General features: G+C 48.1%; 1 protein-coding gene across 3 annotated transcripts in view; it reads right to left on the bottom strand.

Moving 5' to 3' along the window:
- The window catches only part of TENT4A (terminal nucleotidyltransferase 4A), a 547,459-nt gene that overhangs the window by 407,104 nt on the left and 123,009 nt on the right, over nucleotides 1–17,346 (bottom strand). For all 3 annotated transcript variants that reach the window (XM_033929742.1, XM_033929743.1, XM_033929741.1), the window contains exon 4: nucleotides 15,649–15,769. In XM_033929742.1, coding sequence (XP_033785633.1) covers nucleotides 15,649–15,769 — 121 coding nt within the window. The remainder of the gene's footprint in view (nucleotides 1–15,648; nucleotides 15,770–17,346) is intronic.

Genomic DNA, 17,346 nt, shown 5'->3' on the forward strand with positions numbered 1-17,346 from the left:
AAAAGCAAATCTTAAGATTAAGGCTATTAAAGCTGAAGACAAGGTTTTTGTTAAAACTGCTGATATTGCTCATCAATTTTACAATTTTTACAAACACATATATACCTCTGGTGTTTCCCCTTCTAAAAAAGATCGAGTCCTTTTTCTCTAACCTTAAGCTTCCACACTTAGCCCCAGTTCAACAGAATTGTCTAAATGCCCCTATTGATATTCCAGGCATATTAGGAGCTATTAAGAAGTTGAGACCTAAAAAAGCTCCTGGCAATGACGGATTTATAGGGGATTTTTATAAAACTCATACAGGAATTTTGGCTCTCCGTTTATTGAAGCTGTATCAGTCGTTTCTAGCTGACAAAGTCAGTTTACGGAAGCAACTATAGTTGTCTGTCCAAAACCGGGACATGACATCCTTCTGACCAAAAATTACTGACCTATATCTTTGCTAAACTATGATTGCAAGATTTTTGCTAAAATCTTGGCAGATCGTCTAGCTCATTTTTTTGCCTCAGCTTATCTCTCCAACTCAGAGTGGTTTTGTCCGTGGATGAATGGCTCAGACCATACAAGGTTTTTTTGCCATGTGCAACATCGTGCTTGTAAAGTAACATCTCCAGTTTGTGTAATGGCGCTAGATACCGAAAAGGCGTTCGATTATGTTGAATTGACCTATCTTTAAGCTATGAGCCAGTTTCACCTGGGGGACACTTTCATTACCATGGTAAAGCTCCTTTATACATGCCCTTCTGCATGGGTTTTGGAAGATGGTATTTATTCAGACCCCTTTGCCTTGACTAGAGGTACCCGGCAGGGGTGCCCCTTGTCACCCCTGTTATTTAATTTAGCTTTACAGCCATTACTGTTAATTCTCACTTCCTATCCGGGAATTACAGGTCTGCAGTTCGGGTCTAAGGCTGTAAAGGTGTCTGCCTTTGCAGATGACGTCCTTGTATATATTATGAATCCTCAAAATCCTTACCTATTGTTTTTTCAGTATTGTCTTCTTTTGGGGCTCTTTCAGGATACACAGTTAATTGGGATAAAACTGAAGTGATGCTTCTTAATGTGCATTGTACCCCGGATATGTTTCATTCATTCCCTGTGAAATAGTGCGGTCAGTCTTTAAAATATTTTGTGTTGCTTTCCATCCCATCTCTGCAATTCTTGGTCACCTTTATGGCTCATGTGGTAGGGGCGCTAAGGAGCAAAATGTATGACTATTGTCCCCAAGTTTTATATCTTTTTCAGATGTTACCCTTTTCTTTTCCTAATTCATTTTATAAGCAAATGGATTCTCTATTAAGCAAATTTTTATGGGGGTCCTGAGTACCTAGAATATCTCTAAAATTTTTTAGAGTGTCCCAAGAATAGTGGGGTTCCCTGATTTTAAGAAATATGCTCACTCTTTTAGAATTCAGTCTGCATGCTGGTGGTCTACGTCAGCAACAGTCCCATCTCCAATTTGGTAGAGATTGAGTCTGCCTTGATGTCCCCATATCTTTTTTCCTCTTTAGTGGTGTCTCCACAGTTTCCCTTACTAGCTCATAGCCCTATTGTTACTGATACTATGAAAGTCCTTCTTGCTTTTGACTTGTTAGAACACTCCATACTTCATACTATTTCTACTCCTCTTTGGGACAGTCCCTTATTTTGTACATCCCACCGTCCAATTTACTGGAAAACTTGGGCTTCTTGTGGGATTCTATCACTCCAGGACGTTTTGGAACCTCCTCCTGCTGCTAGTCCCACCTCCAATATTGTCTTACATATGCTCCCTTTTCTTTACTGCAAGCTAAATTTGGGTTGTATATATCAATACCTACAACTTCAACATTGTCTTAACTCATTTAGCTGCCAACGCAACCTCTATATGGACAACTACTCCTAGTATACTACAGACCATACAACTGTGTCTTTCAATACCTCGTGTAGCCTCTAAATTTCATACTTACTCATTCTCAAAGTTCACCATTGACTATTCAATCAATCTGGGAGAAGGAGCTCTAATGTATGTTATCGGATACCCTGTGGGACAGGTTTTGGTGCCAAATTAATATAACGGTAAGGTCAGCGCTGATGCTCCAATCCTTATTTTTCTTAGCGCATAAAGCCATTTGGACACCTCTGAAAAGTAAGAAAGCTCAGCAGTCTGCTTCGGCACAGTGTTGGACATGCAGCTCTACACTGGAGCACTTCAACATTTGTTGTACGATTGTTTGGCAGTCCGTAAGGAAAAATTATGTTCTTACCTGTTAATATTCTTTCCCTTAGACGCAGCAGATGAATCCAGAGACCAATGGGATAGCCCACATCTACCAGCAGGCGGAGATAGAGAAACTGATTAACAGGTGGTCCTATTGGCTGGCACTCCTCCTGTTTATCCAGTATAGCTCCTTGCCCAAGCATCCGTAACCATCAATAGGCATAGCATGTAAAAAACTTCTTTCCTATAACAAATCTCAAAATGCAATAATACAGAAAACAACCTGCCATGATAACAAACTGTGAAAGTTACAAAATAAAAAACCGAGAGACAATATCCAGAAAGGGTGGGGCTCTGGATTTATCTGCTGCGTCTAAGGGAAAGAAAATTAACAGGTAAGAACATAATTTTTCCTTCCCTAGCAACAGCAGCAGATGAATCCAGAGACCAATGGGATGTAGCAAAGCAATCCTCAATCTGGATGGGAAGCAAACGCCGCCTCCGCAACAACCGAAGCACAAAACGCCCCAACCGCATGCGCCCCCACATCCAAGCAGAAATGCGGAGAGAAAGCACTCTCGGAAGACCAATTAGCCGCGAGACAAATCTCCTCCAAGGAAAAAAACCTCTGGGCCGAGCCCAAGAAGTAGCCATCGCTCCGGCGGAATTGTCATGAAGTTCTTTCGCCAACAGCTTCCCTGCCAGCAAGAAAGCATAAAGAATGTCCTCCTGGACCCATCGAGCGATGGAGGCTTCGGACGCCGCCATACGTTTGAGGTGTCCCTTGAAGAATACAAAAAGGAGATATAAACAACTAAAAGTCGTTAGAAACCGAGCTCGCGGAGAACGCTACGTAAGTACCAAAAAATGCAGTGAATAAAAGCACTGCTCCCAATTTCTCCTCCCAGGAAGAAGGAAGGAAAAGCGAGCATGACATAAAAGAAAGGATGACACCCTCCTAGAAAGAAATAGTGGTACCATCCGAACTGATACCCCATATTTCAGAAATCAGAAATAGGAATCCCCGCTGAACAAGGTCTGCAACATAGAAAACTGCAGAGCTGAAGCCATGGCCACAAGAAACCCCATGTTCAACGGCACAGCCCTTTAGAGTCCTAAAAGACAAGGATGAAATGAAGCCTTCGGTAAACTGAGAAGAAGTACATTACATTACATTACATTAGGGACTTCTATTCCGCCTATACCTTGCAGTTCAAGGCGGATTACAAAAGAGCTAACTGGACATTTCCAGTGAAGTTACAACAGTTTCGGGGTTTTTTTTTTTATTACAAGGGAGGAGAGGGTACCTGGATTAATTCTGGAAGAACTTGCAAATTGGATATTAAATTGACTGTACGTTACTGTGTGATATAACAAATAGATTACAGTTAGAGTACAAATAAGATTACGTTACATTTCAGGGATCTGAATACTTGGTTGGTGTTTTGGAGAGGAAGAGATTATTTAAGTGGAGGTTTTGGGGGAGAATTTATCTAGGAGGAGGTGGAAGGGTTGGGCTAAGATATCTGGATAAATTTTTTGAAAAGTAGGGTTTTGATTTCTTTTTGAAAAGTTTTGAAGTCGCCCGTTGTCGTCAACAGGTTGGAGATGGAGTGGTTAAGTTTTGCTGCTTGCGTCGCCAGAAGGTTATCAAATATCTTTTTGCGCTGAATGCCCTTGAGTGGAGGAAAGGCAAAAGGGTTCGGAGTTCTTCTTTGTCTTGAGGTGAGGATCTGGTTTAGGTGGTTGTTTAGATAGGGGGGAGGGGCGGCGCTGTTTAATGCTTTGAATAATAGACAGTAGAATATGAATTGAATTCGTGCTTGCATAGGTAGCCAGTGAGAGTCTAGGAAGGCAGTTGTAATATGATCATATTTTCTCAGGGAGTAGATCAGTCTGAGGGCAGTGTTTTGTATAGTCTGAAGTTGTTTTATCATGTTGGCAGGACAAGGTAGATAGAGGGAATTGCAATAGTCCAGTATACCTAAGACTAGGGATTGGACAATTAGCCTGAATTGTGCTGGGTCGAAGAATTTTCTTATTTTACGTATATTTCTCATAATTAAAAAAGCTTTCTGGGATGTTTTATTGATTTGGGACTGCATTGTGCAGCATCTGTCTATCGTTACTCCTAGGAGTTTGAGTTCAGGCTGTATTGGGTATTTGGTGTTTTTAATTTTCAGTTCTGTAATGGTGGGAGTTTTGGCCTTTTCGAGCAGAAGTAATTTTGTTTTATCTGAGTTTAGTTTCAGTTTGTGGTCTACCATCCATTTTTCCACTGCATCTAGGGTTATTTCCAGTTTTGCTATAGTGGTGGGCTCTGATGGGTCGAAGGGGAGGAGTATGGTTATGTCGTCTAGTACGTGAAGATTGTACTCCAAACCGGGCTTTTTAAGAGGTGAATGAATATACCGCACTCTGTTTAGGAACTGAACTACATGAAACTGAGAAGTAAGCGAAGAGCAATATACCTAGCCCTTGTAACAAGCCAAGAATGGCACTAGAAGCTGAAGGGAATTGAACGCTAAGCCCTCGGCAATACACTTGTGCCAAAAAGGAACTCTAGAGTGGTTCAAATGTTAAGAAGCACCCAAGAAAGGAAAAACCTCCAAAAGGAAGCAGAAGCCACAGGAGAAAACGTCCGTAGCACGTGGATAAGAGCAGAAACAACCTGCTTCGCATAACCCTTACACGTCAGCCATGATTTTTCAAAAAACTAGGTCGTAATACTAAAGTAGTACAAATATCCATGTTGATCGGACCCTAGGCGAGCAAAGCCGGAGATACCAGGAAACTTTTTAGTCCAGCTGTCAAAAGACTCATCAAATCCGCATAGTAAGGATGGCGCTGCCAATCCAGAGATTCTACAAATACTGTGCCCGGAAAGCGAGCTCGAGATGGCAAATCCAAGCCATCATCAGCCAGCGGAAAACACTAAAAAAGAGAAGGCAGAGGCGAGAAAGGAGCCACGCAGCTAACCCCTCTAACTCCCACTCCCTGGGCCCGCCGAAGAAGCTAGGAAGCTAAGAATTGAGAGACGAGGCCATGAGGTCTAGGTCAAGGAGATCTCACGTCCATAAAAAGAGCTAGAACGCCTGAGCCACTAATCTCAATATCCAGGATGCAGAAGATTACACTATTACTAACATGCACACTTTCCAGAGCGTACACAGCACTGTACACTGTAACATACAAGAAATGGGCCATGCTCAGATTCCGCGGAGAAAAATTCTATCCAAACTCTTATCCTGATCCATAAAAGATCTGCCAACAGAAGACAAAGATGAGAGTCCACCCATTGAAGCAGAACAACTTCACCTAACAACTGAGTACAACACCTACTGCCCAAGCTGTAGAGAAATATCCCCATCCTAATACTGACCAAAAGGACCCTCAGCGGCAATCCGGAAGAATGATCAGAAGCTCCAGAAAGGTAGCCTGACCCTGCTCAAGAGTAGAAGAATGAACAAGTACTGAGTTGCCTCTGAAGACCAGACTCCTGGAGCTGAGGATGGAAGCCACCGAGCCCCCCAACCCAACAGCCCGGGATGGTCCGTGGTCATGAGCTAGTCCAGCAAAGACCGAGACGTGCCTTGAAAAAAGAAATTGTGCTGAGCCACCAAATCATACAGAGCGATGCAGGAGGAGCATACCAAAAAATTGAAGCCCTGAGATACCGGGAACCACCGGAACAAAAGCGACTGCTGTAGCATAAGAAGGGAAAAGCAAGCCGAAGTTCCCAGTGGAGTCAGCAATATGGATCCCAGAAACTGTACAGAATCCCATACTCTTGGTCATGGTAAGCGAAGAAGAATACCAATCTGAGACCGAGACCCCACGCCCAAGTCTCCGGAAAGAAACACGTCTCTCTTATATGAATAAAATCATCACCCCGATATACTATAAATAGTACAGGAGAAAAGAGCGCTGTGCAAATTTGAAGATGCACGTGTAAAGAACACCACCCTTTTCGTGTCAGTCAAATGGCCCGACTGGAAGTCGTCTGAATCAAGCAGGCAGTCAAGAAGAAATTAGATGAATCGCCTGGTAGCGCCAAAACAGTACCACCGCCCTCATCACCTAAAACATTCGTGAAGCCTTGGGTAGGCGAAATGGCATGTGCCAAAACCGAAAGCGCTGCTCCAAGAGAGGCAGGCAAACCAAGTGCCGATTCGGAGTACATAGAGAAAATGTAAATATACTCCCAGGTTGTCTGCAGAAATGTGTAACCCCGAGAAACTAATTCAGCAGAATGGGATCCAGCCTGTCCAATGCCCCCGTCTCGGGCACCATGCAGTAAGTGGAACAACGTCCCTTAGTTCCCGAAGAACTACAAGAACTGTTCTGAGGACCAGTAACACTGAAAAGGGAAACACAAAACATAGAGACTCCAAGAACGAACTGGAAACCTGAGGAGGATGCAAAGATGCAAGCATCCTGAAAAATCTTCACAGCCCCCTGACCTGATATTATAGCGTTTTCTCCCTCATAAGAAAGCCTGAAGAGTCATTGGAAGAAGTCAAGATCCCCTCAGAATGAAGTGCAGAAAGTCAGGGAATGGCAGAATGAGACTGTAGGATCTGCAAGAAGATTCTCCTAGGAAAAATCAAGTTTCACAATGTAAAGAGGAATATACTGGAACCATGAAAACAGTACTAACCCCATGCAACATGAGCGAAATACGTATGTCCTTTAAAGTGAATACGTACTAGACTCAATCAAGATACTGCATCTACCGCCCCGTGGAAAACAACAGCATCCTTACAGGTATCAGACAAAGCTCACATCGTTAATGAGAGCTTCAGGGATGAGGCTAACAGCCACATAGTGCGTGATCCTCCGCGGGTTTGATAGAATAGGTAACTGGCTCCTGGTTAAAAGGAGCTGTACAGCCCTTTCTGTCTGGTCGGGGGGCCTGTCTAGCATGTGCCATGAGAAAATGGTGACAGGAGAAACCAGCGTGATAAGCATGGAAATCTGAAGTCCAGGCCCCCTCAGAAATAGAGAAAGAGTCCTGGCCGCAGGAAGATGCGCAGTGTCATTATGCCCATAGAGACAGTCCGAACTTGGAAACTGTTTGTACTACCTTTAGGCATATATATCCTGTGCCACTATTAGACACATGCAGCTCAGCACAGAGGCCCAAATAACGACAGTTACCAACAGACAAAAGCTCAATCTGCAGGGACCCCAAGAGAGACAATGAGATACCTGTGTGAAGTACAGGGCACTATCTTACTGCTGATCTCACCGTGCCGTGAGTTGCCGTATGTCGCCCCAGTCCGGAGACAAACCGAGACTGGGTGACCTCTCTGGTATACCCCTTGAGTGCCCAGAGTCCGATTAAACAAGCAGCTTCCTTCAAGGGAGTACAGCAGGAACCCAGACATAGACATATAAATCTGCCCAAGCTTGTCCCAAAGCTGGTGAAACACATACCACTTGTTTGAACCGGAAAGGAGAGAAGCCACGGCATACCCTGACCAAAGTCAGATGGAAACAAACTACCGGAACGCTGCAGCTCTCCCGCCATCGCCGGAGACCCAAGCGTTCGCCTGATTCTCGCTGACACGTGGCCGCTGCATCAACGCTCCTAGAAACATAGTCAGATTCAAGCCCCGCAAAATTTACCCTGCCGCAGCTTGCATAGAAAGAAAATCAGACCCAGGGAATAACCAGAAGAACGGCCCACAGCGCCGGAAAAATACATGTCCCATCTCATGCACGCTGCTATAAACCGGCACCTGCACAATCAGCTGCACATGGCCGTGACAAACACCGATGAAAGAGAGCCTCAGAATAAACAGGACTACTACTGCTACACTGAAACCCAACAATGAGAACAAGTGCGGACATGAAATCGCACCGCTACTGCCGCGCTGTAACCAACAAGGAAACCAAGCGCGTGCATGCAAAGGGCGGGAAGACCCGGCTCCCTCCACGGATTTCTAGTCATAAAACTTAGCCTCAATAAAATATCCATTCCTTAAACATACGTTGACCGAACCCACATTACTAAGATTCCCAAACAGAACCTGAAGTTCAACCGACAGTAAAAAACCAGACATACTCACAAACTTGTTGTTAGGGCCGGTTGAAGCCAGTTAAAGCTGGTTGATCAGCAGTAACAGCAGAATGCAGCAACTGTGGTCTCTTTTTTTTTTTTTTTTAAACAGAGAAGGGAAAGAAGAAATTGAGACCCAGTCAGACCCTCTAGCAATGGAGGGAGGTGAGGCAGGGACAAGGGGGGGCCCAGGTGTAACCCCTAAAGCCGGCACCGTTCAGCTGGACACCCCTGTCTCACTGAAGAGAAAATCTCAACAGGAGAAATTGCACTGCCAGCTCACTGAAGAGAAACCTCAACAGGAGAAATAGCACTGCCAGTTCACTGAAGAGAAACCTCAACAGGAGAAAATAAAGTTCCAGTCACAGCCAGAATTCAGGAGCTAGTTGAATAGCGACCTTTTCCTGCTGGGAGATAGAGAATACTGGATAAACAGGAGGAGTGCCAGCCAATAGGACCACCTGTTAATCAGTTTCTCTATCTCCACCTGCTGGTAGGTGTGGGCTATCCCATTGGTCTCTGGATTCATCTGCTGCTGTTGCTAGGGAAATATTGGATATCTGTGTGGACCATAATATCCCAGATTTTTCAGTTACATATCCCTTTGACGTTTCCAGTGGTTATATTCAGATCCATCCTTCTTACGGATTGTGTTGCACATTGACCACTACAAGTTATTTGATATTCTTATGGCGGTAGCCATCAAGATTGTTCTCCTCCATTGGAAATCTACAGATGCTGCTATATAGGCCAAATGGTGGTCTCATACTTCGCTTATTGCCACCTATAAATATCACATAGCGGAGCGGAATGAAACTGTATCAGCTTATAACATTACCTGGCTGTCTTTTCAATGCTACTGTCAAATCTCTATGCCCTCTACGCTCCAGAATTGATCTCACTTTTTGGAGTGGGTCTTGTTGCCTTGCTGGTTCAGTCCTTTACTACAGCAGACTTTTCCTTTCAGGATATTGTCTGATCCATTCCTATATCTATTGATATTCTGTAAGCTGATGATTCTTCTTATTACTTGTATAGTTTCTATTGTTCTACATCTCATACCTGTTGGATTGGCAATACTACCTGTTCTGTTTATTTGTATGCATCTCTAAAACGTGCCAAACAGTCTGCGCTTGACCCCTCCACTTAACAGGGAGTGAGAGTAGGTCAGGGACGGCCCTGAGCTCCAAAGAAAACTATGCAGACAGGCTAACAGGTACCCCAAAGTCTGTGAATTCTCAAGGAGGCAGAGCTTCAAATACATTGGAAATGCGAAAATAACTGTAAAACAACAAAATTAAATCGAATTAAAAACAATAAAAGGAGGAGAGCAGAACACACACATAGCTGCAGTATGCATGCAGAAGGGAAAGACTGCTCTGGAGGCAGAGATAAAAATCCAGAGTGGTTCCCTTCTGCTGCATGCGGGTATGAGGAAATAACCCTATGGTCTAGAAAGCACAGTTACTTACCGTAACAGGTGTTATCCAGGGACAGCAGGCATATATTCTCACATGTGGGTGACGTCATCTACGGAGCCCCGATGCGGACAGCATTTCAAGCAAACTTGATTGAAGATTCAAGCTTGCTGTGCTGCACCACGCATGTGTGCCTCCTGCTCCACTAGAGGGCGCATCCCCTCCTCGTGGTCTCCAGTTCACATATCCAGCAAAGAAGCCAACCCCGGGGAGGTAAGCGGGTTGTGAGAATATATGCCTGCTGTCCCTGGATAACACCTGTTAACGGTAAGTAACTGTGCTTTATCCCAGGACAAGCAGGCATGATATTCTCACATGTGGGTGACCTCCAAGCTAATAACGAAGGGGTGGAGGGAAGTTGGCAATTTAAGAAAACAGATTACGTAATACCGATTGGCCGAACCGGCCATCGCTTCTTGACAGTGTATCCAGGCAGTAGTGAGAGGTGAAAGTATGAACCGAAGACCACGTGGCAGCCTTGCAGATATCCTCAATAGGCGTGGACCTAAGGAAAGCTACCGAAGCTGCCATCGCTCGGACTTTATGCCCCGTAACTCGACCATGCAGCGCAAGACCAGCCTGAGCGTAGCAGAAAGAAATGCAAGCAGCCAACCAGTTGGACAAGGTGCGCTTGGAAACTGGGCGTCCCAACCTATTAGGGTCAAAGGACAAAAACAATTGTGGAACTGTCCGATGAGACTGAGTGCGTTGAAGGTAAAAAGCCAACGCCCTCTTGCAGTCAAGAGTGTGGAGCGCCACCTCTCCAGAGTGAGAGTGGGGCTTGGGAAAGAACACAGGCAGAACAATGGAGTGGTTGAGATGAAAATCAGATACCACCTTAGGCAAAAACTTAGGGTGAGTGCGGAGGACCACCTTGTCATGGTGGAATACCGTGAAAGGTGGGTCCGCCACCAAGGCCTGCAGCTCGCTAACCCTCCGAGCAGAAGTGAGGGCAAGCAGGAAGATCACTTTCCAAGTGAGAAACTTAAGATGACACTTATCCATAGGCTCAAATGGAGGTTTCATCAGTTGAGCTAGAACCACATTAAGATCCCAAACCACCGGAGGCGGTTTGAGGGGAGGATGAACATTCAAAAGACCCTTCATGAAACGAGAAACCAAGGGATGGAGTGAAAGAGCCTTCCCTTCCAGGGGCTGATGAAAGGCAGCAATGGCGCTGAGATGGACTCGAATGGAATTGGTCTTCAGGCCAGAGTGAGATAAATGGAGCAAATACTCCAGAACCAAAGACACAGGGACCGACACCGGGTCCTGGCGGTGAGAGGAGCACCAGGACAAAAATCTAGTCCACTTCTGAGAATAGCAGAGTCTAGTCGAGACTTTCCGAGAAGCCTCCAACACTTCCCTGACCGACTGAGATACAGGGAAGGAAGTCAAGGGGAAAGAAACCAAGCAGTCAGATGAAGAGACTGAAGATTGGGATGTAACAGTGAGCCCCGACTCTGAGATAGCAGAGAGGGAAAGACAGGCAGAAGCAGAGGTTCCCTGACACTGAGTTGAAGTAGTAGGGAAAACCAAGGCTGGCGGGGCCATCGAGGAGCGATCAAGATCAGAGTGGCCCTCAGAGATTTTAGATGGACCAGCGTCCTCAGAATCAGAGGAAACGGCGGGAACGCATAGAGGAACTTTCCCTCCCAATCTAGGAGGAAGGCATCGGCCTCGAGACGGTCCGGGAAGTATATCCTTGAACAGAAGAGAGGCAGTTTTTGATTGTTGGGGGAGGCGAACAGATCTATCTGGGGAGTCCCCCACGTGTCGAATACCTGTCGCAGCACCTGAGAATGCAGGGACCACTCGTGTGGCTGGAGGAGGCGGCTGAGCCTGTCCGCCAGGCAGTTTTGTTCCCCTTGGATGTAAACCGCTCGAAGGGAGATGTTTTGGGAGATCGCCCACTCCCAGAGCCGTAAGGCCTCCTGGCAGAGGGGCCAAGACCCAGTCCTTCCTTGCTTGTTTACGTAGTACATTGCCACCTGGTTGTCTGTGCGGACGAGAACCACCCCGTCGTGAAGTAGATGCTGAAAGGCCACCGTGGCGAGGTAAATGGCCCGAAGCTTCAGCACGTTGATGTGGCAGCGACGGTCCTCTGTGGTCCACAGACCTTGAGTGTGTAGACCGTCTACATGAGCCCCCCAAGCGTACTCCGACGAGTCCGTGGTTAGGTCCTTGTGGTGCGGAGGGGCGAGAAAGAGCAAACCCTTGGAAAGATTCGAAGAGTCGGTCCACCAACGGAGCGATCTTTGCAAGGAAGGAGTCACTGTCACATGGCGGTTGATCGGGTCCCGATCCTGACGCCATTGTGATGCCAAAGTCCACTGTGGTAACCGCAGGTGAAGGCGAGCAAGCGGGGTAACGTGGACTGTGGAGGCCATATGGCCAAGGAGCGTCATCATCTGTTGTGCCGAGACCGAGGTCGATCTCGATACTTGTCGGCTCAGATTTACCAACGCCTCCCGCCGCTGAGGGGGGGGGAAGAACGAAGACAGACCGTGTCCAGCACGGCCCCGATGAATTGTAAGGACTGAGAGGGGCACAGCTGGGATTTTGGAAAGTTTATCTCGAACCCCAGACACTGAAGCGAAGTAATAGTCTGTCGGGTCGCTGAGATAACCCCCTCCCTGGTCGGGGCTTTGATCAGCCAATCGTCCAGGTATGGGAATACTTGCAAACCCTGGGAGCGCAAGGCAGCCACGACCACTACGAGGCACTTCGTGAAGACTCGGGGGGACGAGGACAGGCCGAAGGGGAGGACCCGGTATTGTAGGTGGAGGTCCCCCACCTGAAAGTGGAGGAATCTGCCACAAGCAGGGTGCACCAGAACATGGGTGTAGGCCTCCTTCAGATCGAGTGAGCAGAGCCAATCGCCCTCATCGATCAGGGGGTAAAGAATCGGAAGGGAAAGCATCCAAAACTTTTCCCTCGTCAGAAATTTGTTCAGGCGCCTCAAGTCCAGGATCGGACGCAGGTCTCCCGTCTTCTTCGGTACCAGGAAGTATCGGGAGTAAAACCCTTGGCCCCTTTGATTTTGGGGAACCGGTTCCACTGCCCGCAGGCGAAGGAGGACCTGTGCCTCGGAGAGGAGGAGGGACAGCTGCGCTCGATTGGGAGGGCATGCACTCGGTGGGCTGTCGGGAGGAACCTCCCGAAAGTTGAGCGAGTACCCTGATGAGATCACGCCAAGGACCCATGAGTCCGACGTTATGGCTTCCCAGCGAGGGTAGTAGGCTTGTATGCGGCCCCCGATGGGAAGGAGACCAGATGGAGGTGCGAAGGGGGCCTGCCCCCGCCCGCTCATCCCGTCAAAAGGATGGAGATGGCTTCGCAGGCGCAGTGGGCTGTGATTTTGGTGGAGCCCTAGAGTGAGCCTGGGGGCGTCGCGGCGGCGGTCTGGAAAAGGCCGGAGTAGACTTCTGGGGGTAGCGGCGAGACAATCCCCGGAAGGGGCGAGAGGCTTGCGGTTTAGGTTTTTGCCGGACGAGGGATGTGAAGGAACGTTCGTGTTCCGACAACCGTTTCGTAGATGCCTCGATGGTGTCGTCAAACAGTTCCTTCCCGACGCAAGGGAGGTTAGCTAACCGATCTTGCAGGTTAGGGTACATATCGACGATCCCTAGCCACGCCAGTTGGCGCATGGCCACCGCGAAGGCTGCGACCCTGGAAGACAGTTCAAAGCCATCGTAAGCAGCATGGAACAAGTGCAGTCGGAGGTTGGAAAAATCCTCGAGGAGGCCAAACGCTGCCTGATGAGGGGCAGGTAGGTCCCCCGAGAAGGAAGCCAGCAGCCCAATGAGGTGAAAGTGTAGTTCAGGACCCTAGAGGCCATCATAGAGTTTTGATACAAACGGCGTCCAAATTTGTCTAGTGTCCGGCCTTCGCGTCCAGGAGGAACCGCCGCGAACACTCTAGAGGGGTGAGCTTTCTTCAGAGAAGACTCCACCAGTAAGGATTGGTGGGACAACTATGGTTGCTCAAACCCCGGGCAAGGCACCGTTCGGTACTTAGACTCCATTTTAGATGAGACCGCCGTCACCATGTAGGGAGTCTCGAGGTTCCTTATGAGGGTCTGCCGGAGTACCGGGTTCAGCGGTAGACGGAGGGACTCTCGGGGCGGGGAAGGCATATCCAGCTCCTTGGAGTACCTCGAGTCGGATTGTAAGTCCAAGTCAAGAGCACGTCCCATGTCCTGGATGAACCTCGTGAAGGAAGGTCGGTGGGATCCCGTGGCCACTTGTGGGGACAGTGACCGAGACCTCCGTTTTGCCGAGAAGGAAGGGGAAGCCTCCCTCGAATAGCGAGGTTCTCGCTCTGACCCTTGATCCGACACCGGGGACGCGCTATGGAAACGCTCCAGGGTCAAGGACCTGCGTCGCCTCGAGGAGCCCCTCGGGGACGCCGCCGGGGTGCGGGGTACCGACCGATGTCGGGTCGGGGACCCCTACCCGGACTCCCTCGGTGAGAGCCTAGGGCCTCGGACCGGAGCCCCGGACTGAGGGGGAGTCAGTAGGAGCTTTGGGTTAGTGAGAGACAGCTCGGTAACCCGTAGCGGTCCCCCCGATCGAGTCGAGGGGGAGCGGCCTCGAGCCGGAGGTGAACTCCGGGCCTTTTTAGAGAGGGGCTTCGATCTTCATTTCGCCCCGCGGTGATCCGCCGGGGACGTGCGCCTTGAGTGCCCCAGAGAGGAATCCGAGGAAGAAGAGAGGCGGTGAAAACAGTGCGCTTTGCCCCGAGGGGTCTCGACGCGTTGCTCAGGCTGGTCCGGCGCACGCGAGGTCGAGGTCGAGGCCGGTTGAAGGTGAACCATGGCAGCGGAGAGCTCCGTTGTGATCAATGCTCGGAGCAGCTCCTGGAATACCGGCACGGACAGCATCGACGGCATGTCCGAGGCCGCGGTGCAATCCACCGGGGGCGATCTCGATTCAGAGCATTCCCGAGTGGTGGAGGCACGTCCCGAGGTCTTCGGGGGTTTCGCCGGGGCCGTGGGTAAGGAACTCCCACCTTGTCCGGTCAGTGTCCCCGAGGTTGGCTTCTTTGGAGGTATGGAACCTGAGGAAGGAAGAGGGGACTTACCCGGGGCCGAAGACTTCTGGGAGCTCGGGGTCTTCGAAGTCGAGTCCCGAGGCGGGGCCGGGGTACCCGAGGCCGAGATCGAGGCCAGGGCCGAAGCCGGGGCCGATCTCGAGGCCAAGGTCGAGGGTTGATCGGCAGCAAATAGGTCCGCCATGCAGGCCCGTCTTCGGCGAAGTGCCCGGTGTTGGAAGGTTGCGCACCGGGGGCAAGTTTCCGTTGGATGGTCGGCCCCCAGGCAGAGGATGCACCAGCGATGCGGGTCTGTGAGTGATAGAAGACGCTCGCACCCGGTGCATTTTTTAAAGCCCGTAACGGGCCGGGACATAGGAAATCCAGGCGACCGCGGCAATCAGGCCACGCGGCCGCGACGATCCGGGAGCTCCCGGATCGCGAGAAAACAGCGTGAAAAGCGCGATGAGCAGGAAGAAAAGAAGAAAAAAATAATAATTTTTATACGCACAACGACTTTTAGCGAAGAAAAACAATAAATCGCGGTGCAAAGAAGGCACTGGAGCAGTGTCTTCTTAGCACAGCGGAAAAAAATGAACTGGAGACCACGAGGAGGGGATGCGCCCTCTAGTGGAGCAGGAGGCACACATGCATGGTGCAGCACAGCAAGCTTGAATCTTCAATCAAGTTTGCTTGAAATGCTGTCCGCATCGGGGCTCCGTAGATGACATCACCCACATGTGAGAATATCATGCCTGCTTGTCCTGGGATAATGTCACCTATTGCACAGGAATACTTGATATAAAAAAAGGAAGAATGACTGCAGTATTAAGGAAATCTAAGCACCTAAGCACACACTTGTTATGACTTACCGTAGCTTTGTCAAGTACTTTAATAGAACAAGGCTCAGCCACATTACGTTTCCTTAGTGCTTGCTCTAACTGTTGTAAAGGAGGGTGTTCCCATTTCCCAAAAACCACTAAATCGATATCACTGAAAGACAAGAGGAAAATAATATAGGTTATGCTACCTCCTCTTCCGAGAGGGAATAGTTGAAAAACAGCACAATCAATCATGATTCAGAAACCTGCACAATATTAATTAACACATACACACACACTCCTGACCCACTTTCCTGGAGGCAATTTACATAGATCAAGGAAAGTAAAACCATGGTCAATTATCATCAAGAAGAAAGTATAGAGAAGAATGCAAACATCTACATTCAGGATTAGCAGAAAGGAGAATTCCCTGCAAGAGACTTTACATTCTAAAAACTTTAGATCACACTGCCTAACAGTACCACAATCATTTATTTAACTCAAGTCAGTAGTATACAAAAGAAGAAATATTTAAAAGGAAAACAGCTGCAAGACAGACTGAATGAACTGGGTTAAAGGAATAGTACCGTTTCCTCGATATATAGCAATATACTTTAACTGCAGGGGTCACATGATGATATGAACGGGTGAGGACGTGGTCTCGGCCCGCTCCGGGACTCTGCTCTCCTTTTACAATTATTTTATCCTTATAAAAGGTTGGTTTGCTTGTTCTTTTCAACATAACTGGCCTCCTATCTTATGAAAAAATATATTCCCTAATCTCGGGAAACTCTGTCCCTGAAATTTGGGGAAGGTGGGGGGGGAGGGGGGGAAGACCGCAATCGTGCTGAGCCAGGCGACCTCAAAATATACAAAGATATACAAAGATGGATAGGCAAATGGCTGGAAAACAGGAAGCAGAGAGTGGGCATAAATGGGAAGTTCTCCGACTGGGAGAAAGTGACTAGTGGTGTACCCCAGGGCTCGGTACTTGGGCCGATCCTTTTTAATATTTATATCAATGACCTGGAAAACGGAACATCCAGTGAGATCATCAAGTTTGCAGACGACACAAAACTCTGCCGGGCAATCAGATCGCAGGAGGACAGTGAGGAACTCCAGAGCGATTTGTGTCGGTTAGAAAAATGGGCGGAGAAATGGCAGATGAAGTTCAACGTGGAGAAATGCAAGGTAATGCATTTAGGCAGTAAAAATAAGGAATACGAGTACAGAATGTCAGGTGCAACTCTGGGAAAAAGTGAACAGGAAAGGGATCTGGGTGTACTGATAGATAGGACCCCGGTCGGCACAATGTGCAGCAGCGGCAAATAAGGCAAATAGAATGTTGGGCATGATAAAGAAAGGAATCTCAAGTAGATCGGAGAAAGTTATAATGCCGCTTTATAGGGCAATGGTCAGACCCCACTTGGAATACTGCGTCCAACATTGGTCTCCCTACCTAAAGAAGGATATAAAACTGCTGGAGAGGGTGCAGAGACGAGCAACTAAACTAGTGAAGGGTATGGAGAAACTGGAATATGAGGATCGACTTAAAACACTGAGATTGTTCTCCCTTGAGAAAAGGAGACTGCGTGGGGATATGATCGAGACCTTCAAAATACTGAAAGGAATCGACAAAATAGAGCAGAGATTATTTACATTGTCCAATTTGACACGGACAAGAGGACATGAAATGAAGCTAAGGGGGGGCAAGTTCAGGACTAATATCAGGAAGTTCTGCTTCACACA

The sequence above is a fragment of the Geotrypetes seraphini genome, chromosome 2 (assembly GCF_902459505.1).
Source record: "Geotrypetes seraphini chromosome 2, aGeoSer1.1, whole genome shotgun sequence".
Taxonomy (NCBI): Eukaryota; Metazoa; Chordata; class Amphibia; order Gymnophiona; family Dermophiidae; genus Geotrypetes; species Geotrypetes seraphini.